At 46.4% G+C, this 26,080-nt stretch overlaps 1 protein-coding gene across 1 annotated transcript in view; it reads right to left on the bottom strand.

Annotated features, from left to right (window-relative positions):
• LOC137893638 (spondin-1-like) overlaps positions 1 to 26,080 on the bottom strand; it is a 39,950-nt gene that overhangs the window by 3,673 nt on the left and 10,197 nt on the right. Inside the window, exons 4-11 of the mRNA XM_068739054.1 lie at positions 21,088 to 21,161; positions 20,204 to 20,326; positions 19,852 to 20,000; positions 5,896 to 5,960; positions 4,713 to 4,914; positions 2,906 to 3,046; positions 2,759 to 2,834; positions 1,234 to 1,416 (exon numbers count right to left, since the gene is read on the bottom strand). Coding sequence (XP_068595155.1) covers positions 1,234 to 1,416; positions 2,759 to 2,834; positions 2,906 to 3,046; positions 4,713 to 4,914; positions 5,896 to 5,960; positions 19,852 to 20,000; positions 20,204 to 20,326; positions 21,088 to 21,161 — 1,013 coding nt within the window. The remainder of the gene's footprint in view (positions 1 to 1,233; positions 1,417 to 2,758; positions 2,835 to 2,905; positions 3,047 to 4,712; positions 4,915 to 5,895; positions 5,961 to 19,851; positions 20,001 to 20,203; positions 20,327 to 21,087; positions 21,162 to 26,080) is intronic.

Below are 26,080 nucleotides of genomic sequence, written 5' to 3'. Positions count from 1 at the left end.
GTGAGATCTGCCCCTCCGTGACCCCTGACACATCCAACAACAAGCTCACGTCGCTGCGTGATAATCGCTGCGTGATGATCATGGAAGTTTGGGAAGGAGGAAGACGGACGTCTGGGAATTGGACAAATTGGGGTTTTGTGTTCGCAGTGAAAACGCATGAAGCCTTCAAGCTCTGCGGAACAAAAGCAGTTTCTCCTCCGACAACAGGATGTTAACGTGCTTCAAACGCTTCTCTCGTCCGTCTTCGGCTTTGCGTTCCTGCAGCTTGACGAGACGCCGGACTCACGAGGCCGTCCTGTCATCCTTAACCCAACGGCGGAAGCGTGGATCCAGGACGTCTGCTAGCTGAAGACAAACGCGTCTAAATCCTGGGCGAAGCGTCTTGGAGAACGTTCGACGTGAACCGCTAATCCGTCATATGTGACTGGAATATTCAGGCTATCCAATCAGGAAGTGTTTACACCCTTTGATGAGGGATTGTTGATGCTGACAGAGCGTCAGACTTCCTCTTGTTTCACCTGCTTCCTTAATTACGACGGCTGTGCCGGTGAATCAAACGCGTCCACCAGGGCGTGAAACAGGAAGGAGGCAGCAGCAGCTTTGTGTTCCGACTGCAGATCACATCAGCTTGAGCACGAATGACTGAGTCCAGTCAGGAGGAGACAATCAGCGGAGATTTCATCGGCTTATTATTTGCAGGTTTCATTGATCACTGCTCCTCCGCCGGTGGAGAAACACCCCAGACATGAAAGGACTGCGGCGAACACACAGGCTTTGTCTCCGCCGCTCGCTGCGATCAGACGAGACGCCGGCGGTGATGCTCGTCACGCTCTCCTTACATTCTTTGATGCAGTTCATCGCGTTCATAAGTAAAAACATCTGAGAGATTTTCATTAAAAGAAAAAGAGTTGATGGGATTCACAGAATTAAATCTAACGGCTGTTTATGATGCTTGTATTCAAAATAGAGGTTTGTTTTGTTATATGAATATTCATGATGGACGGACTCGACTGTCTGACTTTACTAAATGGAAATCAACACGGGCGCTCCGGCGCCCGTGTCAGCAGCCAATCACGTTCAAGACAGTATAGCGAGTAGGCTGACATCAGTTATTGCAAAAAACGATAGCAGAAAATGTTGCTAATATATTAAAAGTGTAAACATAGTAAATAGATTTTACAACCAGTTACATATTACTTTGATGAGCATGCGTGTGTGTGTGTGTGTGTTTACCCTCCGTACTGCATCCCGCTGCCATACAGGGCTGGAAGTCTTGAGTGTGTGGACACGGGACGCTGAGATCCAGCTGGGCCTTCAGCATCCTCTGCCTCATCCTGCGTCCTTTATCGCAGGTGGCGCTGCTGCACGCCGACCACGGAGACCAGCCCGAGTAGATGCACGTCTCCGGCGTGTCGTCTGCGAGACAAACACAAAGCGCTGGCGCGTTAATATTGTTAATTAACTGATATTCTCGTCTGGGATTGCGCTGCCATGAAGTCAAGCAAAACTTCTAACGGCAGCAGATCTTGTTTGTCACGGTGAGAAGGAGCTGTGGGAGACGAGCTGACATGGCATCCGAAGGCGATTACCACAGATACCGCCCGGCGCCATTGAGTGGAGTCTGATGGGGACAGGACGGAGCAGAGAGATGCAGCCGGGGGGACAGAGGAGTGTGATTTGTGACTGTCTCGTCCAATTATCAGCGGCGGCAGAGCTACGAGAGGTCGCAGAGGTACCGGCTTCAATTACTAATCGTCTCTCGGGGGTTCAGAGAGGAGAGAGACAATACACCGGCGGGCCTCGGGGACTCACCTGAGTCCAATTCTCCAGGACAACGTCTAATGATGGAGGAGAATGAGGGAAGAAAGGAGCTGGGAAGAGAACAGCTTTGTTGTAGTGCAAGCAGTGATGCTCCGGTCCGGCTCCTCGTCTCCGTTGTGTCATCTCACACAGCGAGGAGGAGGAACGAGGGAGAAGGAGAGAACAGGTGGAGAAAGAATGGAGGAGGAGGAGGGGACGAAGCAAATGTTTTATGAGTGACTGAGGAGGACATTTATTCAGCAGCGGGAGATCCTTGTTAGAACTTCTGCTGCAGAGGCAACATTTTCACCCTAGGAGGCCACTGAAAATGAAAGAAGGCGCGATGCACCTGCAGGATGGAACATAAAATCCCATCATGCAGCAGGGCGTCCCGTTGAGCGATCGTGCAGCCGCTCATCCCAAATCACAAGGGTTCATCGCATTTAAAGGGAGAACTGTCTTTTCCTCAACCTCAGAACAACATACGGCCAAAGCCAGAAGGCGGCTAGCTTAGCATCGACGGCAGGAACAGCTGGCCTGTCCTCCGCGTCTCTGAAGCTCATTCGTTGTTGGGTCGCGTCCTGTCTGCTCGCAATCACAGATGTAAACGAAGGTTTTACGAGCGCCGTTTGTCTGGTGCATGCTGCCGTGTCAGACAGGCAGACTCCTCCCACCGGCGGCGGCTTATTGATCTGTGCTTAAGTGTGTGTGTCCTTAAGCCTCGCATCATCCGCTCCGTCTGCGAGTCCGTAGGTAAATAAATGTTTAGCAAACAGAATTAATTTAAGAGACGGTCAAGATGAATGAACACGGAGGAATGCTAGCAGGTAATGGTGGGTAATTAAAGTGATTAAAGACGGCATCAAGCGCTTGAAGCTGATGCTCCGTGTCATGTTTAGGGTCTTTCACTGAAGAACTCTAATCCGGTGTGTGTGCGTGTGTGTGTGTGTGTGTGTACCTTCCTCCTTCTCCTCCTGTCCAATGTCAGCTACAATGTCGTCGATGGTGTCTGGGACCACGTTACACTGCTCTCCCTGCACACATACAAGGAAAACCGTGGTCACACACACACACACACACACACACACGCACACAAACGCTGTACCTTTCGCGCGATGCGTTCCACCACCACTCTGGCTAGGGGGGTAATTGCCCCTCCCTCGGGGTCGTAGAACGGACTCTGCAGATGGTCCAGGCTGGTCAGCGGTCGGATCTTCTCCTGAGGAACGGTGGGCTTGTTCGGAGACTGAAAGAGGCAGAAAGGGATTAGGAGAAAGATGCCGCGGCTGCGACCTTCATAGTCATGGCAACATCTGGACCACTGACTCTTTTGGCTTCTTTCAGGGGACTGTTTTGGTTTTGAATCTGCAACTTTACAGCTTTACTCAGACCCCTAAACGGTCATGTTTGAGTTTGTGTTTCCAACGGCGTGAAGGACTCCTGGGATGCACGCTGCTTTAGGTGAAGGCTGTGTGATCTGAATCGCTACTGGAATGGAGGGTTTCCTGCAGGGAAACACTCGGGAACGGCAAGAGTAAGGCAAACCGCCCAGCTTTAGGACGTTAGTTGTGGGACGGGAACGTTAATCCACATCTAAAGCGTACGTCTGAATAGAGAACGGAGTTTCTCCTGAGCAGTAGAGCTGCAGTGATGACTGCATCTACAAGCGTTCATTAAAACTAATTTGAACACGCCCGTCTTCTTTATGGGTGAAGTCCTGCATGGACGTGATTACAAGCCAGAGCTTTTGCTGTGATGTGTCTGCAAACAGAAACGCTGTCGTTTCGCTTCAAAAACTTAAAGACGTGTACCTGCACGTGTCCGCCTGTAGGTGGCAGCCATTTAATGTCTGCTGCAGAGCAGGATGACGACTACTTTCTAATAAAAGCATGCCTTTTCAGCTCGGAGGTCTGAACTGTGCAGTTACACATGATTATTGTGTAACTGCTAGGCTAGATCATTTTTCACAAAAGCTTTGTCTCATTTACGTTGGCAGTGTCCTCATTATAAAAACCTTTTGTCACTTAGAAAAGACAAATTACAAATAGAATAAGAGACAATGTGGATCTTAAATCAAATAAAGTGACTCATTAAAGGCTAAAAGCAGGTCCAGGACAGACCAGACTGTTCCAGCAGCCTCGCTGGAAGAGGCTGACTTTATGGCGGAGGGGATTTGGAAAGGTATTTACCTCCTTGTTATTCCTGAAGTTGTAAATCAATTCTTGCCTGCAAACATTGTATGAATATGGATGAGCTCCTTTCATTCTGAGGAGGAATTCCATCACAGGACGCGGCGGGCCGGAGTCGTTTGCGCCGCTTCCAGCTGTCCATCAGCAAAGCTCATATTAATGGTAATAATAACTCACTTTGTCCAACAGCGACTGTCTTTAATGGACGTCAGACAGCTTCAAGACAACAGTGTCTGCACGTTGGACGCAATCAATAATCAAATTATCATAAGATGCTAGTAGCTTTCTAGCTTAAAATAGTTAAACTGAATTTGATAAAACTAAAAACAATTTTATTTTGAGAGCAGGTGATCCATTAAGTTTAAAATCTCCTTTTCTTATCTCTTTCCTGATATTATATAAAGTATTTAGCATCACTGCCGGTTCTCCAGAAGTCCTTAATGATGGCACAATTTCAGATTTGGTTGTCATGGCGATGGAGGGTCGATTAACCCTTAAAGAATCACTGAAGACCAAGAAATGAAGAGAATACACAAATAGGAACGCCTTGATCCACATTGTGGAATTCATTTGTTCAAGCAAACGTCTTTTCCAACACTGGACAGGGACAACAGTCCGTCCAGAGATATTGATTGGCTAATCATTAGTCTCCCTGAGGTAGAGTCCATATTTAAATGCCCAGCCCTCTACCTGTGTCCTAGCTGCCCGGTCAGAATAGATTACCTCATACGTGACGCCGTTGTCTGTGCCCGCGTCCCACGGAATGAGGTCCGTCTCAATCTTCTGGACCCAGCCACACTCTTTGGTGCAGAGGTCCTCTCCCGAAAGGCCCACATTCCAATCTGGACTGGGTCCAAGCATGGTGAGGAAAGACATCAGGTGACGGGTCCGGTCCACAGAGAACTCGGCTGATGGAGCGGCTCGCCTGGGAATCATTGACACCACACTCGTTTCAAGATGTCACAGCACAGATTTTTTGAGGTCATTATTGACCAAAAGGCAAGTTATTATGTCACATATTGTTTATGACTGCATAATGGAAGCACTGGAATATCCAATCAGTAGCAGAAAATAGCTTATAGCAACCGAATGTACGAAAACTAAAGACAAGAAAAGAGTTCATGAGTTAATTTCATGTTTAATAACTTTAAACGCCTTTGGTGTAACTGCAAATCAAATGTTTTGTAAGTTTGAAACACGGAATGAAATGAGCATATAATTCATACTTACTGTGTGTGTGTGTGTGCATCTGCATATTTGTGATTGCTCTCATTAGTAAAAATAATAGTGGCACAATATATCGCAAATGACAGAAAACCCTTGGAGGGGTAATTAAACAGATGTTTTGTGAAAGATACCTAAGTGAGTGTGTGTGTGTGTGTGTGCGTAGTGTCCACAGCCCCGCGTGGATACACTATCTCCGTAGAGTGCAGATAAGTTTCTCATTGCTCTTGAACTCATTCTTTCGCGTCCACTGGTGCTGGAGTGAGAAACAATTCAGAGACGAAAAACAACAACAACGGGCCAGGACATTACAACCACGCCTCTATTATTGTGTAGGCCCTCCTTCTGCCACCAAAGCGGCGCTGATCCATCCACGCATGGACTCTGGACCTCTGAGTCCGACCCAACCACCTGGTTGGGTCGGACTGAAAGATGTTCTGACCCGGTCTCCTGAAGCGTTGTTCTCCCAACACATCGACCTCTAAGGCTGACTCCTTCTTATACCCTTCACCTGTCGGAGCTACTAAAGTCATGTCTGATCGGTGTGTCTTTACATTTTAGGTCTGACCCTTCAGAAGAATGAAAATCAATTATTTGGCTGTTTCACACCTTTCTTCTCCCGCCCATCGTTCAACAGAATCGGCTCTTCACCTTTGTGGAGGTGACGCTAACTGATACTTACAGGTTGAGCGGCTGCCACGCCGGCCACTGAGCCTTGGTCTTAATGACAGTCATGACTTCATCAGCCTGCGAAGAGACAGAGATGGGGAGTGGGCGGGGGGGGGGGGGTATACGAGAAGCAATTTGTCAGTGAATGAATGCTGATGAAGGAGGAAGCAAGGAGGTGACAGAGGAGAGGCCTAAACCTACTGACAGACACGACCGAGGGCGAGCGCCCTCGTCCAAGGTCGGCAAAGTGTTCTTGACTTTTTAAAAGCAAAGTGTGTCAGAAGCGATTGGTTCTGTGCTGTTTTAGAGCAGCCATCTGTTATTCTAGAGTCTCTTTGGTCTCTCCGTAGAGACATGGCCACTTTACAGACAACACGAAACCACCGTGCATCGGATATAAATACCGGGATGGTGGATCCGATGAGGCGCAGACTAGAATGGAATTAGAGCGTCCATATGCACCATTCCTGGGTCCACTAAAGCCATTATTGTCTTTGCTTCATGCATCCATATTGTGCCTCTCATTTTTCAGACACACACCTGCATCTATAGATCAACACTCTCAGACACACACACACACACACACACACACCAACACCTAACCCTAACCCATAATCCAGGATCTCTTCCGGATCGTCACCAAAATGTAATCGTCCGTTCCTGGTAGCATTCCCAACTTTTCCTGAAAATGTCCTCCAGATCCATCCAGATCGTTTTGAGTCATCTTGCTAACGGACGGACAGAAAGACAAACGCCGGGGCCGACCTTGGACATCCCTCCTGCTGCCAACAAGCGTAGTGTTGCCCTAATTCTTGTTAAAAAGCAATAAAACTATGCAGTTCTGTTTTTAATGCCATAGAAACCCAGATGCAGTGATTACATATCTCTTAGTTGCAGAAAGGTTATTAACATTTTTAAATGAACTTTTTTTCCACCCCTCTTTTACTCCCTCCATCGTCTGTCCTCTCCAGAGACTCAATTCTTCGGTTCAGTTTGGGTGAAAGAAAAGAAGTCCTCCTCTTGTGCAGGAGTTCAACACATTTAATGGCAGCACAGCCAGAAAGAATTCAAAATGCTTGCCGGAGGCGGGCAGGAGATGCAGATCTGCCGGTAATGGCCTTGTTTGTTTATGGTAATTATCATAATGTCACAAAATGACTGTGATTTACCAATGTTTAAAAGCTCAGGACATCTTCCTGAATGTTTTAGAGGAGATAACGAGTGGAGCAGAAGCAGAGGTCAGCAGAGGTAGAGAGGATGGTCGGGTAAGGAGGGAGAAGAGGGGGCGATGAGGGAGAAGGAGAAGAAGAGAAATGACAAGGGTGGGTTTAAAATGTCAAACAATGAAGAGGGGAGGACGAGTGGGTGGGAAGTGCTAGAGCCGAACAGAATGAAGACAACAAAGAAAGAGCAGGGCGAGGAAGACGAAAATAAGAAGACGACAGAGGAAGAGAGCCGGCGAATGGAGAGACAGCTGGGAGAAGGGAAATGAGAAAAAAGCTTTTAATGGAATGAGATACAGACGATCCAAAATGGAGAGGTTTAAAGATCCGGGGATGGAGGAGACTCCTACAAACACTCCTCGGTCCAGCCGGACCTCCTTCACTCCTCGACTCCTCCCAGAGCCGTCAGACAGAACTCTGGATGGAGGGGCCATGGGCTGGGAAGGAAATGACATTTTGGTGCAGGCCCACAAGAACTACTGTAAAACAGATTGATCAAAAAAGCTTTCAATAATTGTGAACAAAATTACTGAACGATTTTCCATCAAACTTGGTGGGGGGTGGGAGGACTTGGGTCAGATGGGATAAAATCGATGTGCACACGGTTGTTCGGCTTCAGTCGAGGTGCCGTTCGGGTTCAAATATGTATGTTCAAATATCAACCAAGCCTCTGGAGTGTTCAAAGATGTTCGTTTGATCTTACAGCAGATAGCAAACGTATATCCAATGACAGAGCGGCGTGGAGCGGCTGATGAAATGCTTTCTCGATGATGGAAACAAATATAAAAACGCTGAGATAAGCGGCCGATGAAGAGGTTTTGGTGAACGATGAGGTAAAGGTGCAGGAGTGAATTTATAACCATTTCCTGTTTCTTACAACAGCAAAATGAAGACATTTTGAAGACCAACTATAAAAGACGTGTGGGTTAAGATAATGACCTTAATAATCAATGTCCATTTAAAAGCATTTCGTTCCTTCCACTCCGCGTCTCAGACTTTTATCTCTGTTTAATGACGGCTTTTGAAATCACATTCCTGTGAGTTTATTTCGTCTCTAGTTCGTTCTTTTGACTCGTGTCATTGGACGACCTTCCTCTGAGCCTCTGAGGCCTTTAAGGTCAAAACAGCGATTGTGTTTTGAATTCTTTAAACACCAAATGAGATATTTTGATCCTTTTAGAGACAACCCTTGAATACTAAACTTGCCCATTTCTTAAAATAATCTAAGCACGAGTGGACGGGACAGCGTTAAACCCCCCTCAATGGTCTCGATGCCCTCGCTCACTTTGGATTGAAGTTCCGCCTGGAGGAACTCTCTGTGCGGCAGCACGAGGCTTCGTATTGTCTTTCCAATCCCTGTCTAATAAAGGAAAATGAGCCTGGGGAGATAGGGAAAAGGTGTCTAATAAAAAAAATCAACGCTGCACCAATGCAATTACAACTGCGTAGGGGCTGTGGAAGAGATGAATGACTGGGGCCTCCGTCAGGTAAAACTCACAGCTTAGGTCAAAATGTGTCAGCACCTCCTAGAGGGAGGACACAAAAGGTTTTATCTACCGGAGACAACTTGATGAAACAAGCTGGCCCCCTCCAGATAAATGACGCTTCCCCTCGTTTAGCATGACGACTTCGATCATTTGTCAGACACGACTTCACACAGACGGTTTCAGCTCAGCAGGTTATTCAGCCACGGCGCATCATCTGTCCAATTACATCCTAATTTACTTGTTCCTCCAGCGACGTGCCATAATTGAACTGCACAGAACAGCAAGCTCGGCCCGCCTGCAGCAAAACCACAAACATGTGAAGCAAACAAAGCACTTCGTCATTCCTGAAGGCTTCCAGCCGCAACGCTCCCGGAATTAGTTTTTACAACGGCAATAATTCTGCACTGCAGAATCCGTACGTCATTTCTTCAGCGCAGCGACTTCATATTCCAACAACTTGCAAAATGTAAACGTCACTGATTAAGTACACACTGAAAGCTCCAAAAAGGAGAGGATTAACGAAACTCTGACACAGATTATACTCACAAAACGTGCAAATAAATGCATTAAAAGAATTAGAAGATATATTCTATCAGCGCAAGCAATGTTTACAAGAAGCACAATAGAGGAGAACTGCTTGGAAATGTGGACCAAGAAGAGGAACAAGGTGGAACCAGGAACTGGAAGAGATGAAGATCAGACAAAAGACCCTCATTCTTTATTTATTCTACAATCAATGGCAAAAAATAATGAAACTAACCGGCTTCAATGGGATGAACAACATAAATAAAGCAGAGCTGGTCCGAGGAGGTGCAGAAATGCAGCCTGCGTGAAACACAAACAGAAAAACAAGAAATAGTTTGTTTGTCTTGACAGCCATAATACTGTGTGTAGCTTTGTGCGTGTGTGCGTGTGTGTGTGTGTCACTGAATGCATTTCCTAAAAGATATTATAACCCGAGGGTTTGGTAATCCATCACACCGATGTCAGGTGTAATGTGCGACGCCTCCACCTGAGGAAGCGGCATCACATTAGTCATCGTGGATCATTGTCATCGTCTGGCTCGCTCTCTCTGGTACCAGAAACCAACAGCTGCAATTAATAAAGACGAGGTCCGCTTCACCTGTGCGAGTAGATCCGGACCACCGGCTTGTTTATTTGTGTTTATGAGAAAACACGCGAACACAAGAACGGCTGCAGTTCATCCCCGTTTCAGGTGCTAATATTCTGCGTCTCCTGCCGGCATAAGTTGTTGATTTGTTTATAGAGCCATTTTACCATTTTACAAGTCATTTTCATCAGTGGCATAACGTAGAAAATGGGTTTTGACAGATGAGGAAACTCGAGCAAAATGCTTTCATGCTGCGATAACAAATTGGATGTTGTCATTACAATAAAAATAAATCAACCGGCATGAAGGCACTTCTTTTTTTTCCTCTTAAGGAAAGGTTCTGCTTTCGAAGAAATGAGAACGCTCCAGCAGAAACGAAGACATTTGCGTTTGATGTGAATCTGGAAATGGAGACGGTGTTTTTGCAGACTGCAGATTACAGGCACTCATGCAGGACGCCTCAAAGGCTTTCAGACCGGGCGCTTGGTTTAAATCTGAAATAGCATTCCCGTGGCGTTCTTCCGGACGGCATAAGAGGAGAGGAGGGTTTATCCATCGTCTTTATTTTGTCATCATTCAGGTGAAGCCTGGTTGAAAATGACTGGCGTAGTTATTACGCTATTAAGGAAACGTAGCTTCCTGCTGTGGATTTGGTCGTTTCTGTCGTGAACACGTGCACTTGTCCTCTGATTGAGCTGAAATATTTCCAAGGTCATCGTAGGCTCAATGAGAATGGGGGCTTCTCTGGAGGCCGAGCCCAGGATGGTCGTCTTCATGTCGGTGTTCTGGCCATTTATGTTTTAGGACATTGTCATATTGTAAATAAACTGAAGACCCATTTGAGCTCCATCTATGTCCTCTAGTGCAGCGGTCCCCAACCTATTTCCTGCCACGGACCGGTACCGGGACAAGACCTGTTGGTAGGTGGCCTATGACCTTATGGACCTACAACCTAAGACCTCTACACAGCTGGGACAAAAAGGAATATGAGCAGCGTGTGTCCGGTGGAAAGGCAGAAAAGGAAAGAGGTGGAAAACCATGAAGCAGGTGTCAGAGAGGCAGGAGAGGGAGAAGGAAGCAGGTTTCAGTTTGGTGGAACAGAAGGAAGAGAGAAGGGAATAGCAGGAGGTCATGATGGGAGTGAAAGTCCAGGAAGTGCTTTGACCTTTGGCTGAGGCGAGTTGTAACCCAGTCAAAGGGAGTGATGAGTTCCACGCCGTCGGGCCCGTCGTGGGGATAAAGCCGCCACTCGCTGGGATTTTTGTTTATGAGCACAAAAACACAGAGGGAGGAAAGAGCATAGAGCGGGCCGGTTTTAACGGCCGCCCATGAAACGGAGGTCTGCGAGGGACGCTGAAAGGTCAGAGAGGAAAGACTGCAGCAGGAAGTATGTCCGACCCGGTCGGGTCGGATAGCTTCCTGTCAGGGAACGATGTCCTGACCGAGCACTGGAAGACGACTGAAAGGCTGGAGCGCTCACACTGCTCCGTCTGTCCTCGTCTGTTCGGCTGCTGCAGCGCCGCAGTTTCCCAGCAAAGAATACATTAACAGCTTTTTCCTGCTCATTAAACTTTCATAAGGCTTGTAGCAGTGACAGGAAACATTCAGAAACGCCGTGCACCACATAAGCAACTGCATGAAAAATGATCTTCCATCTCGTGTCGTTCGTGTTGCTTCACGCCGAGCAGCAGCGGCGTTCACAGTCTTTACTTTAAGCCGAACTGCTGCAAAGCCACTCGAGAGTTTGTTGATCGTTTATAGATTTAATCAAAGTTATAATTATCAAGTCTAAAGACATGTAAATATAATTATTTTATAATATAAAACAGTCCAAAACGCATTTTGGGCTTTAGATTCATGAATATTTTGACAATAGTTGGAAACAAAGTTGGGAGAGAAGCAACATTAGAATGGAGGCCATAGAAAAATGTTGTTATATGTGCGGCGCTTGGCTCATCTAAAGTTCTAAACGGTTCTTATGGGCTCAGTATATTGCAAGCATCGGGCTGGTTGAATAATATTGCCTCCAATCGCCGATGAAGTTTTTCGATCTTTCCATCTAAATGCGGAAACAACAGTAGAAATAGAATAGAATAGAATAGAAAACTGTGCTCAATTAAAAACACATCTGCAACCAAAGCTTTTTCTTGAGTTCTGGTTCTGATTCCAGCGTAACAATCTCCCCACATCTGGGCTGCAAACATCTGTTGACCCGGAGGATGATTGGTGGAAATTATAACGAGTTCTGGTTCCCCTGATGGAGAGGGATCCACACCGGTTGGACGCTGACATGTCGGACAGACTATTTACGACATACAGTATCTAATGCAATAAACATTTATCCACTGGTCTGTGGACGAGCTGACAGCCCGCATTCACCCAATCAAAGCAAAGCATTCATAACTTTCATTTGAAGTTGATCTACAAAGCAAATGAAGAACACGAAGAGAAAGCTGAAATAATAATGATGCTACCGGCTGGCACCGGCTAGAAAAGAGAAAGAGGGAAAGACAAATCAAAGCAGTGGAATACCGAGGAAGGAGGAAGGGAGGAGTCACAGCAAAAGAAAAGAAAGTTGTGGGAACTATGTAAGAACAGATGGATTAATTTTAGATGCTGATTCTGGTTGCCGTGTATCACAGCGCCGCCGCGGCATGGATAAAAGCTTCTGTCCGCAGCCTCATTATAAACGTAGAAGCTACCTGGCAGGTGTGTGAGGCTAACAAGCTGCTACAAATCCTTCACAAAAATCTTTTTAGCATTTCAAAATTGTGAGGCAGGCTGGGGATTAGGGTGGAGTCGATGCGATTGTGGTTATAGATGAGAGAAGAGAGGGGACGGGCTGCTGCTAATCCATGAATACAAATTCCCAATTAGGAGAGAATGGAGGCAGAAACACCCACAACATTGTAACACACAAGAACAGATGCTGGCGACGCCGCCGTAAAGTGGCAGCTGGAGGAGACGTTTCCCAGGGGACGGAAACACAGAGCAATTTGTTAGATTAACAAAGGAGGAGTGGAGGCACGCCATCGTTCCTCGACACCATCCAGATCGGCTTTCACTCTGGAAACACAGATAATAACCGGGACACAACCGGGACATGGCTGCGGGGGCCATTAATGGACCGCTGCTGGTGTCGCGGTGGAATCACCTGCCTGAGGAAATAAAGTCGCCAAAGACGGGTTCCTCTCTCAACACTTGCTCCTATAGGAAGCTTTTATCTCCCTGTCATTAGTTTTATTGTCCTGTTTTATCTGGCTTGCGTCCATTTGTTCTTATTGATCCCGTGTTGTTTTTTTATTTCGCTTTTTACAATTAGATCGGACTCTAAGAGTTTATAAAAACAGCGATACAAATAAATGAGTATTTTTGTCATTTATTATCGTAATTCAATCATGTGACCAGATGTGGTGGAATTTTAACGTTTGCCTGTTGCCGCTCCGGGACCCTGGGCTGGCCCTTCTGCAGGGGGTCGTTCTCTGGGTGCTGTTCTGCCCTCTTTCCTTTGGTGGAGGTTTCATGCATGCCAGATCCACTACACCAGCACCTATCGAAACTCAATACGAGAGTTAAGTCCTGCCACCGGTCACTGAGTCAGTGGAGGTTGCTGGGCTAATGACTGTGGCTCTCACTCTGCATGAAACTCAAACAATGACGAACACCATGTATGATGTAATTTTCGAGCACAAATGCAGACAAGTAGAAAAAAAAGGAAAACACGCCGGCCTAAAAAACTGTCTCGCCCCCGCTTCAATCTCCATCTCCATCGATTGGCTGACAGCGGTCTTTAACCTCAAGTAAAAGCGTTTCATTCTGGACGCTGCTTTCTGTCATCGTTGTGCATTTTGACATACCCTATTAAAAATTTACGACGGGGCGAAATGTATTTCAATCGTAATTCCATCGGCCGTACTCTGATCTGAACAGACAGCCTTCCGCTGCCGCCTTGACAATATCCGTTTAGAGGAGAAAAGCGATCACAGAAAGGAGCATCACGATGGGCCACGTCGCGTCACGCAAGGTCTTTACATGTGGGTGACTTTTGGAAGAACAAAAACTCCTCTTTACTCATCAGTAAAGAGGAGATCATCAGACGACTGATGAATAAAATGATCTCCGTGCGTCTGGGACTTGAATGAAGCCTCACGGCAAAGTGATGCGTTAAAGGCTTTTAGCGTCAGATGAAAGAGAGAAGCGTGTGATGTGCTGTAGAGGTGTTGTCATCCTGTCTGGCACCAGAATGAAATTGGGTTTGGAACCCTCTTAGTGCCCTGTTCCAATAGCCCGCTGTGAATATCGCTGCAAGAGATGGAAATCAATTCAGATCAAGAAAATAAAGGAACTAAAGCTCGTTCAGGCCGTCTTTGTTCACGTTGGAGGATCCTTACGACTGAGGCCACCAGTTTGCCTTTCAGCACAAACGCTTGAGCGTTGATGTCCGTTAAACCATCAGTGCATGAGTCTGCACGCCGCCGATGCGAGGATGAAGGGCAGACGTCTTGTGTCGGATGTGTGTCTGGCGTGTTTTTACAGCTTCCTCTTGACTTTTGAAGCTTTTTCAGGTCTCTGGGGACGGCGGTGTCTCCCGCCAGACATAAGAATTAAATTTGGATGCTGCCATCAGTGGAGGAAACAGCCATGCCCACAGCTACAACCGGCTCTGCTCAGGCGCCGTGTCGCTTTGAACTTAAAGACTGTAGTGGCTGCACATTCAAAAAACACCTTTAGTTATCTTGATCATTTTTCATTTGTGTTTTTAGCGGCTAAAAAACCATGAAAACAATCCTTAATTATAATTAGATACTTAAGAAAATGCACTCAGAACTCCACAGCGGCAGTTAGTGCTCAGTCCAAAGGAACTAATGGAGGCTTAACATCGACCAACAACCCTCAAGGAAGCGACAACAAAACCCGAGCGACTCCACCTGCAGGTGAAATCCAGAGAGCGCCTCCATGCACCACAGAATCCATTAACATGGAAGAATAGCAGGCAAATGCTGCAGCGCTGAGGGAGTCAGCCTACCAGGATGACGTCACAGGAAATACCCGGAAACTTCAATCGTTTTCTGTTCATGATTAATCAGGAAGTTTGTGACGCTTCGAGTCTCAACCGGGACTTTCACCGCTTTGTTATCATGAAATGTTCCGATACACTTAATTAGATCATTCACAGCAGAATGTCACCAAACAACACAACTCGGAACGGATGCAGCCGTTTCTCTTTTCCTGTTTCCGGTTCCTTCCAAGCTGCTTTTGGATCAATGCACGTTTCCTTCCTCACTCTGATTTCAAACCGTTTTCCCTACAGATTCATTCCAAGTCAGACTTCTATTTTGGTTAATTGGTAATGAAATAAAATAATCCCTTCATACTAGGAAGGATGCGTCGCTGCCTTCATCGTCGTCTTCATCCATCCAGGTAACTTCCTGCTGAAACTCTTGGCCAATTAAAGTGAGCTGGGAGACGCCGTCCGTCTGTCAGCGGTGAGAGGCTTTCCAAACGTCCCGCGAGACCAACTGCCAAATCTATAGCGTGTCTCATTGTCATGGACTGTTCCCCGACTTAACTACCTCTCACTCTTCGGCGTGGAGAACTCAAGCGGCGCTGCAGAATACTCCTCCCACATATGGACCAATCACAAAGACACAACGCCGGGGTGAGCGTTCGCTCATCTTCCACCCACCTCTCACTCTGGGTGAGAAGTTAAGTCCACACATAGTTCACTGCAAGCTGCTGTATGAGTGACCCGATGCTTCATACCACCCCGGGCCCAGGGAGGTGCAGCAAAGACGCAAGCCGAGGTGCGAAATTCACAGGATGTGTGAAATAAACAAGAAAAGCACCGTCCTCGATAGAGCAGCGGGATCGGGGTGAAAAGGATAACATATTCTGCTGGATTCTTATTCAGGATGGTATCTGATTTAAAAGACAATGCCTTGAGGAAGAGAAAGGCAGCTTGTCAGGCAGAGTGTGAACTCACCAAACCGCCGCCAACCAATGGATGAGGATGAATCACTAGGAGGCGCTGAAAATAGAATTACTCCCAACGCTTCAATCAAGAGCCGGCTCGGCAGAAGAGTGAAGGATTATATTTCTCTCAAAAGTTCATGCAAAAAGGTTTCCTGTCAACAACATGAATTACAAGAATTAATTACCAGTTCCGTTTGTGGCTAGTCGGATTCAAAAACAGCTCAAAAACAGGAAAACAAAACCTGCTTCTTAAGTTCGTCACCAAAATTAAATGTGATGTATTCTGGCTCAACTTCCATCCATGTAGGGAGAAATCCATTCTGTCAAATTTTGTGCGATCCTGACCAGTAAACAGACAGGAAACTTAAGCCTCCTGGAAGAAGTTAAAAGAAGCTTCAAGTAAACAAGTAAAAATCAAAATGATTAATCAAACCAGGTGGAGCGAATAGATAATAAAACAACAACAACAACAACATCTTAAATCTAATCCTCATGGACTAATTAATGCAGTCACTGTGAAACTGGTGAATTTGTGTATTTTCAAGTCAAATAAATCAATTTTAATGCATTTTGTAACACCTTTCATGCTAACATTCTGAATTGTAAAATAGTGCGATTATGAAGATTTATGGAACGAGAGGAGAAAACGAGGGAACGACGCTGACAGCGGGAGAGAAGAGGAAGACTCTGCTTCGCTGCTCACACGCCGAGCAGCCATGCTGGACGACTACCAAACCGACGGGCAGAGAACGTCCCTGCTGAAGAATTTTAAGCAACACCAAAAAAGCGTTGCTCTCCGTGGAGAGCAGCTTGACAAGAAAAAATCTCGGAGAGCAGCGGCGTGTGCGTGGGAGACAGTCGGAAAAAATAAATCACTTAGCATCACTTCCTTAACTCTCAATCTGATGGGTGTCAGTCAGGAAGGAACGGGAGGCAGACGATGGAACGCTCCACAAGCGATCCCATGATCCACAAGGAGCAGTAAACACCTCGGCGGTGTTTCAGGCGTGTGTCCCCGACTTCCTGTCTGTCTGCGGTTCGTCAGCAGCAATTTCCTGTTTTGTGTCGAAAGATTTAAGCACAGGATAGTTCTCTCGCTCTTCTTCCATCCCTGGTATCGTCGCATCCGCCGCCCTACTTTGACAATCCGTCTGAAATAAAGGTTTGGAGGAAGAAGAAAGTTCGAGATGTGGAGTGATAGAAATAGAGAGAAGCAGAGGAAAGTACGCGGAGGTGAAGAAAGACAGTCTGCAAAAAAGTCAAATGTGAAACTATGAAAAGGGGACTGGGGTAATAAAGACATCGATGGAGAGTATCGGGGGAACTAATGGAGAACGAGGGACCGGCGTCGGACAAGCAGCAGAAGCTCAGAGGAGGTCACACATTTTAGGCGACTCGTCCTTCGTCCCGTCTTCCTTCCAGCTGACTCGTTGAGCAGTAAAGAACAAGCCCTCTCAACAGAAGTCTTACCAGATGTTCGGTCTCCCCAGTGAGCGTCAATAGACGCCGGCCGGTGGCGCCGTATGACCGGAGGCTGCATTTCCACCTGCCTTTAAGCTTCAAAAGTAAAACGGTGTCCCGAAAGCCCACCCGGGTTTTAAAAACCACTTCGGCCTCTGCATAAAATATCAAACGGCCTTTCAGTACAGCTGCAGCCGTGACGCTCGCCGTCCCCAAGCGCCCGCTAAGCAACGCATTCAGAAAGAACAGGAAGTTAATTCACAAAGATCTTAAGAAACACCTGACAGCGCGTGGCATTTCACGCAGCATTAATTAGGTGTAGCTGGAGATAGTTTTGTCCCGTGTCAGCGCTCCGTGGCATTAGAAAGCCTGACGATTTATTTCTTGGTCAGCGGCTCGTGTGATCGTTTTATACTCTTGGCTGCGTACGACATTTCTAAGCGATCCTTAATTAGATCTGCCTGGTAATTTTTTGTTTTGTGGTGAAATTAAAAACACATTTTTTTTTGCTCCTCAGGACAAAGACATCTGCCAGATTCGTCTGCTTTTAACCCAATGAAGCTCCAGCAAAGAAAAACGAAATGATCGCACATGCTCTTCTATCATTCACAACTCTTGCATGCTCATCAGCACCCAGACTTCAGATTCATCAGCCGCCGCCACCAGCATCCGGAGTCCAATGGGCAGATTTATATCTCGCAGCGTCTCGGGACAGATTCCGTTCAAGCCCAATGCTTTCAACGAGTTTAAGCAGTAAAGACACAAGCCTGCTGCACTGAGCACAGACCTGATGTCAGTATATTTGCCCCAAATCATGTGAAAATAAGCCCGGCTAACCGGAATAAGCCTGCCTGATTTGATAAGCTTGCTTCCCTGTTGCTGTACTTTACTGGTGCCAGTTTTCTGACTCCCAGCCGGGGTGCAGAGATGTGCTGAGTTCACTGCGGTATGAGCTGACGGAGCCTGAAGCCTTTCAAAATGAGCTTTATCATACGTATTTTCCACAGCCTCATGCATGCTGGGCCTTGTTCAGCAAGGCTCTGTGCTCATTCCCAGGAAGAATCTGATGTGCCGCATTCTGGCCAAGTTTGACTTCAGCAACCAAACAGATGACGGATTTAGGTCATGATTAAGCAAGGCGTGCAGTGGCAGTTCGACAGGCCGGGTGGGCTGTTCTGTCAGCGTCTATTTAGCTAGGCTAGTTTCCAATGATTAAACGGCATCTCATGAACACCATGACGTCTTTCTGCAGGGAGCGCTCCGTGATGATAGCGCTGCAGAAGCACCTCTCGGAGCCATTCTGGTTGTCCTCACATCATCACAGTGAGAGCTCTCAGGATGTTTCCCCGCCTGCAGACTCCGGCTCTGCTCCAGTCTCAGGTTCGTTAGCGGCAGCGCAGGTCGGCGCTTGGCAGCACGGGCTGGCCTAAAGGCTTTGTCCACACATCACAGCTGACCGCTCCTCTGGATGGATTACTGACCCGAGTCGGCTTCCTGCCTCTACAGCCGCAACTTGATCTTCGCTCAGCCTGAACTGAAACGGTAAGTGGTGCCCGTTTTATCGACAACAAATCAAATGTCAAGATAAAAACTCTCTAAAAAGGCATCATCCTGAGTAATCCACGTTTCCACTGTCACGCTGTCATAATGACGGGGGGGCGTGGTCGACGTCTGTTCATAGTGAATTCCTTCTCAAATGTGAAATCCATAGATTTATTCGTATCTGCATCACATTTCAGCTGTGGTTACCATGGTAACAGTAGAAGGACCACTTATGTTGTGATCCCACCCATGCAAAGGGGTAATGAAGCTACGTCCAAGAGGACCCGCACCAACACTGGAGTGAACATTTGGAAAAAAAACAGTTCGGGTTAAACAAAGATGTCCCTTTAAAGAAATCACAATAAAAGGGCACATTTGTTTAACCATTCTAGAAAACAACTGGACCCTCAAGATGCTTGAATACAATACTCAGAATTCCTATTTTAGGATTTGTGAAATAATACACCAGCCAGAACTTTACATAAATCCTTCCAGAGTAAAAAAGACATTAAAACTTTGTGTGGTCGACTTTTGGCCGTGTGAATAGGACAAATCTCTGGACACAAATCTTATTGATTCAAAAATAAAAAGAATTGAGGCCCCATTGGCTCAGCAGCTGGCATTCCAGTCCACGGAACACAATCGAGCTGTCTCACTGCACTATGGAACAGGCTGGAGTTCCCATTGTGTCAGGGGTTGTTATTGGATCAGGAAAAAGAGAGGAGTTAGGGCCGTCCGGCTTCTCCGCAAAACAACCCAAACCTAAACTGACAGGCAGGTACCGGCCAAGATGCACCTTTCAGCGTCGGCAGAAATAGAGCGTGGCAGAAAGAGGACCGCCATAGATGTGGACCTCGTCTCACGCAGGACAAACATGATCGTTATTATCGGTATGAAATCATCTATGAAAGTCAATCTATTCCCACACGATGCTAAACAGAATGCACATTTTCATACAGCTGCCACAAATCCTTAAAGCATGAGTTCATTGCTCAGGACACCGTGTGTCCTGCAGTCCCTGCTGAAATGAATGTTTGTAATGATGATGCAGTCAGGATGGCGAGTTCTTCACCCGATATATTTAATCCTATCTTTTGCTTGCTGCATCCTATTTGTACCACTAGCAGTTGGTTTTAGTCCAATCAGGACAGATGTTCTGCCGTTGACCCTACCTTCTGTCGGATCTCTTCCTCCATCTTTATGGGGGAGCCAAACTCAGCGACCTGACGGACGCCCTCGCTGGCGTAGCCTCCATACTCCCATAGCACGTAGCTTCTGGAGTGGGATGCACCAATCAGAGCTGACCAGTGGTTGGCTCGTCCTGGAAGACAGGAGATGGACAAAGAAAGCTTGTTTATGCTTGTGCAACATGTTGGAGCATCCAGGGATAAAGAAGCCCCTCCGCCCCCCAGAAATAAAATCGAGATCTAATGTACATCTAACTGAGCAAAGAATAAAAAGACAATTCCACACAGGCGGAGCAAAAAAGAGGAGAGGGAAACTTAAATACTTTACTGAACTCACTCGGGTAGTCTTTGGGATGCACTTTCTCCGACCAGTTGCCGTTGAAGGTGAGTCTGTACTTGGCTGTTCCGCAGGCGCAGCACTCTATGGCTGGAGCGTCGGTGGCGCCGCCGAGCACGCGTTCTACACGACAACACAGAGACACACAAATAGATATTAGGATTTATGTCTCTACAAGATGCGCAAGCCTAATGAATCCCAGAAGATAGCAAACAAACAAACAAACGAATGAAGCAGAGTGTCATAAATGATTTACTGCATGAAGGACTGGAGTCTGGTGAGAATGTCCCAAAAATTGCATTGCTGCCATAAAGTGGGATTTAAATGACACTTTAGCTCGCTGCAGACTCATATTGAAATATTGGCCTTGGACAATGTTTCACAGGAGATAGGTCAAGGAGATACCTGAATATTTATGAGTCTCCCTAAAAAAGGTTCTCACTTGACATCTAAGGTAAGAAGAGATGGGTATGCAAATCAGAAACGGCAGACAGGAAAGTAAGACGATGGTGAGGAGGGGAAGATTTTATGAATGTAGTTCTCAATTTAAAAAGATATGTGTACAGGCTGTGTTTTTTATTGTGTGAGGAGAGTCGCCCCGCCGTCCCACGCGAGGGGGCTGTTTATTTGGGAGTGAATATCCACAGATTTGCTCTTTGGCAGAGTAAAAAAGGACTTTTTAATTCCAGAGGGAGCTCCGTGATTCCCATCTAGCGTTTCCCCAACCGCCTCTGTTGGCTTTGCATTTTTAAATTACAGGTCTGAAAGCTGTTCTGCTTTGAAAGGTGACAGAACAAAGGGGATAATGGCAGCATGATGAGGGGAGTGTGAAAGGACGAGTGGCCGGCGAGGAAGAGGAGGCGATGATCGGCAGCTGTCAATACCTTTCTCACACAGCCGGACGGTGAGGGATCCCTCCTCCTGGAAATAAATGATTCTCTTCTGGACAATGCTGGCCCTGGAGAAACAGAGAGAGGTGGGGAGGACGAGGAGGGAGGCGAGACATTTCGAATTAAGGAGAGAAAGAAGACAGAAGTAAAAATGGGTACAAAAGAGGGTATTAGATAGATAATGCCCCAGTGTCTTTGACAAAATGTGATCCATGTAATCTGTGGAGAGACAGGAAGGTAATGGGCTCACCGACGAGGACACAGTAGCCGTCTTCTCAGTATTTTCCACACCTCATGACAGAATCATAGAGCTGCAATCCAAAACGGAACAGCGCAATCACGTCCGCGGACAGGGAGCCGGAATTACAGTCGGAAGCAGGATTATCGATCTTGACACAGGCTGCACACGGAGCCAGACTAACTTATGAGCTAATACTGTCTGAAAATGAAACGGTCTCCATGAAAATAGCTTGTTTTAGCAACACCCGTTATGTTCCCCTCCAGGAAGGATTCAATATGGCGCTCACGTCGCAGAAGAGGAGCCAGAACACTCCAGTGCGATGCTATTTTTATGGACATTTGAAAGGGACGATGAATGTGAAATGACATTTCAAAGGATCTATAAAGTTTGGTGGCCTCATAAGACTTTGCCACAGTTTTATATTAGATTTCAAATGAGCTGTATACGTCCGCCCAGTCCTTTTACAGTACCCGAGAACAATCCTGTGAATCTGCATCAATATTTCTGTTGGATAAAATCCTTTGTCGGGCTCATAAAATATTGGATTAACTGTAAAGTCGGAAAGTAAAATGATGAGTTCCCCCCCCCCCCCCCCCCGCCCCCAGACAGACACCAATTGATTTCTAATAATGTGTCTGACAGAAATCTAGGTGTTGTTTCATTTCTGAACCAACCTCTTAACTTTTTTTTTTTTCAATCTTGGAACCTAAAATTGAAAATAAGTGTGCCCCAGGAAGAAAAACTCATGAATGCATAATTTCTACATCGGCGCAGAGATAATAATTAAAATACCCTTCTTTACAATAAGTCATATCACGGCCAGCAAACCGTGTTTAATAAATGTGAACAACGTTTTCTCGTGGTCTCTGAGCGTAAACGTGAGTCATGTCTGATTTGCATACAGGTGTTCTATCGTTTTATTGCTTTTGAAGTGTCTGCTGTGCTGCACATTAGCTTTGAAAGCAGTGGTCTGTCCCAAAATAGCTAATTCCAACATGAGAAGTAGTTTGTTGACGTCAAACCCCGAATAATGACAAAGATCAGAACAGCTCAGCCTTCCTGCCACGGAGCACGACTGGACTGGATGCTAGAAGCGGCCATCGCTGGCGATTATATAAATAATAAGCATTTTGTAGACTCTTCAGAGCATCTCTGCACCTCATCCAGCAGAGACACATAAAGGTGGGATATTGAACAACACTGACTGCAGACGGAGGAGGGGCCAGCGACATCAGGTAGGAGTTATCGCTTATATTGCTCCTATAAATCTCTCCCAGACTGAATGGTGCAATATAGCCTGCAACACAGGCTGACTGCTTGGGCATGAAATTAAAAAACAAAAGTGAAACCTACAGACCTGCAGTGAGCTTCCCTTGATAACTGATTACAATCAGCAATAGTTTCAACGAGGGCAAAGTTCACGATTGGTTTATCCAGCAAAGGCATCAGTCGCTGCAGAAACCATTCTGGCTAGGCGGAGATAAGATTTGACATCTTTTCATGGTAGAAGTGAGTCATCACTGCAGTGGACCCCCCCCATCAAAAGGTCACAGATGAGTGCGTCCTTTCTAGAAGAAGATAACTCTGTCGTTAAGTGAGGACCGGCTGTATTCGTAAAAATGCTTGTAATTAGTATTTTTTTCTTATTTGTACGCTTCATTTTTTCCATCAGTGATGAACGGCTGCAATGGAACTATTTCCAGGGCTCTGAGCTGGGTTGCGTCCAATCAGAAGCCGCCGAGGCCACGGCGAGCGCTGCTTAATGAGGCGGCCTGGTCTACGGAGGATTACCTGCGCTAAATGGATCTCAGGATACAGCGGGATCTGAGAAAGAGCATGTATTACTGGGAAGCATTTGAAGAAACCTTCAAAATGGCCCGACCTTGTCACCCCCCCAACACAGCCCGCAGACGCCAACCTCGATTTGGGTCCCGGCTCTCAGCACTGCACTCATCATTTCCTTTATATTTTCCAAATAAAAATAAAAGATGAAATGAACATTTACTCCAGACTGATGACATTTGTCAGTAGAAAATATTTCATCCTCATCCAAGAAGGAACCGAAAGGAACCTTCACTGATTATCTGCCGCTGTAAACTCTGTGAGAACCGTCTCCAGCATCCGACTCGGCAGGCCTCGACGATAAATCACATTTTGGTAAAAGCATTAACTCTCATTTCAGGTCGACGTTTATTGGAAATGCTTTCCAAGGAAGGCCTAAACCACTTCAACTCGGCCTGGTTGGTTTATAAAAGCATCAAATGCACCCGTTTTACATCCTAACAGAATCATGAAAAACAAGAGGCGTCCACGGCAGAATTCTGATGGGCTGGCTGTCCCGAAGCCGCGTCCTCCTCGTCTAACGTCTACACAGAGCGTATTCCCACAAACAAGTCTTCACAGAGACAAACGCTTGGAATGTTTTGGGATCCTCGTATAGTAATGTACGGAGAGAGGCGGGAATGCTACCGGTGGGGGCGGTTCATCGGCTGCTTCAGGTGAAATCAACCCGAAAAATCACAGCCACAGATTTGCCTCGCATTCAGTCTGAACGCCGGATAAACTGCAATTACTTTCACGAGCCTGAAGCCGCAAGAGCGCTGAGAATGGCGGCGGCTGCCTCCGTAAAGCAACTCGCCGCTAACAGCATTTTGATGACGGATCCGAATTTATGCTGCTAAACAAATGCTCTTTAGCGGGTAAAAACGAGAAGCGACACAGGACGGATTCGACTCATTCCTTATTCATCATTCACGGGGCTCGACGTGAACCCGGGCTCAGGTTCCTGACAGCTGAGCACACATGAAGAAATGTAGCCCTGTGATCGGAAACAAAAAGCCCGATGTTGAGACGGGCTTTTGGGATCCTGCTGTCAAATGTCTCCACAGAGCTTCAGATTTAAGTTGTCACCCATTGAGCTGAAGACTGGTGGCCGCTTCCTGCTGGCGGAGGCCACCTGGTAGCAGCGGCGGAATACTGATGGGACAAAGTCAGTGCAAAAAGGTTGATGTGAGGTGAAAATAAGATGAACAGAGAGCCGCAGGGTAGCAATGGAGCGAGGGAAGAAATATAAGTGTGAACTTGATGAGGAAATTAGGAGCGATCAGCAGGATGAGGAAACCTGAGGGGGTATTTCTACTGTCTCTATCTGGAGAGCTGGTCCAGAGGAGGTTTCATTTCTGTAATTGGGTCATTAGCGTGTAATGCTAACTCATTTCTCTGCTCATTATTACCAGCAAACAGAAAATTAACAAACATTCATACAGCAATAAAAGTCATTTTTTATCTCCAACCAGTCTTATGAGTCTCAGCAGAGTCATCGGCCACCGCCGCTTCCAGTGTCTGGGCTCCATTGAGGGGGCGGGGTTGTTTTTCATTCACACCTGCTCATTGCTAAAATGCACCTATTCTTGAAAGAACATATTTGATTTCATAATTAACATTTTGAACACGCGTTCCTGTCAGTCTGCCCGTGGCTGTAGAAGCTCTATTAAACTTACGGACTCCACTGTCGCTGCACCTATCAGTACTTGTACGATCACGCTCAGTGACGTTGTACACTTCTGCCAATTCAAAATACTCTCACATTGGATACCAGATCTAATCTGTTCCAGGAACCATCTGAACGTGAATGTAAAACCACAGAGAAGCGCTTCAGACGCCATTAACCCGGCTCCACGCCGGTGGCGCTCGAGTGCTCAGAGACGTCAGCAGCAGAAGCGTAAGTAATTTGTTTTTGGATCATGATTTATGGATTAAATTAGGGAAAACATTGCAATGCTAAGGAACATTTCACACAATTCCTCTCAGAAACTTTAACTCTTTGAGGGAAGCCACGAGAACCTTGAGGATGAAGAAAAGCGGACCCGAAAATAAACCCGGCCTGAAAAGTTCTCCAGCGCCCGTGGAGGCTCGGCAGCTTCTCCGCCTCGGGCTACGTGTTGTTTCAAGTCCGACAGGATGAATGAGAAAAGCTGGGGCAGAAACCTGACCGGCTGAGGGGGAGGAGGGCAGCACACCTCCAGCCTCCAGAACACAAGTTGCACAATGTATTTTTAAGCAGCTGTTTGTTCCGGTGCCAGTGATTCCTGAGACGAGGCGGAACGCAGAACGGAGAAGCGTCTTTGGAAGCCGCCGACGCCACCGGCTTGCCAAGAAACTGATGAGCGTCTTTAAACGGCCGACTTCTCTCAGGCGTTCCACACGTATCCCTGCTGCGTGCGGATTTATGGGAAGAATCCCAGCATGGAATAAACAGATTTAAATGCTCACTTGTAATATAGATTCCTGATTCATCGCTTGATTATTTTATATGATGTTCTTATTTGTTTGCAAGGTTTTTTGAGACACTCTAAAGAGCATCGAGGATCATTTTTGGTGTTTATTTTCTCTTTTTTCAGTCATTAAAATGTAAATATTAAAGGCAAAACTGCTTAACATGGCTGATCTATAATGGGATACCCATTCAGTGGAACAGACTGAGTGCAGTCTTTTGCTCCAAATAAAGAATCGTAGATATTCGTATGTAATAAAAATGCAAATCTGCTAAGGAGAATAAGTCCCTTGTTATAAGCGCTGCAGCTGTCGCTAACAGCTTTGTCACCTGTCGTCCAGGAAAAATAGATTTAAAAAGCAGACGCTGAAAGTTTTGCATCGCGTTAATAAAGAGAATAATAATCCCAAAGGACTGCGTAGGAAAGGCCGATGGGATTAGCACCAGAAGGGAAGAGTGAGCGCTGAAAACCC

Source organism: Brachionichthys hirsutus, chromosome 5, assembly GCF_040956055.1.
Source record: "Brachionichthys hirsutus isolate HB-005 chromosome 5, CSIRO-AGI_Bhir_v1, whole genome shotgun sequence".
NCBI lineage: Eukaryota > Metazoa > Chordata > Actinopteri > Lophiiformes > Brachionichthyidae > Brachionichthys > Brachionichthys hirsutus.
This window is presented reverse-complemented; position numbering and strand designations above follow the sequence as displayed.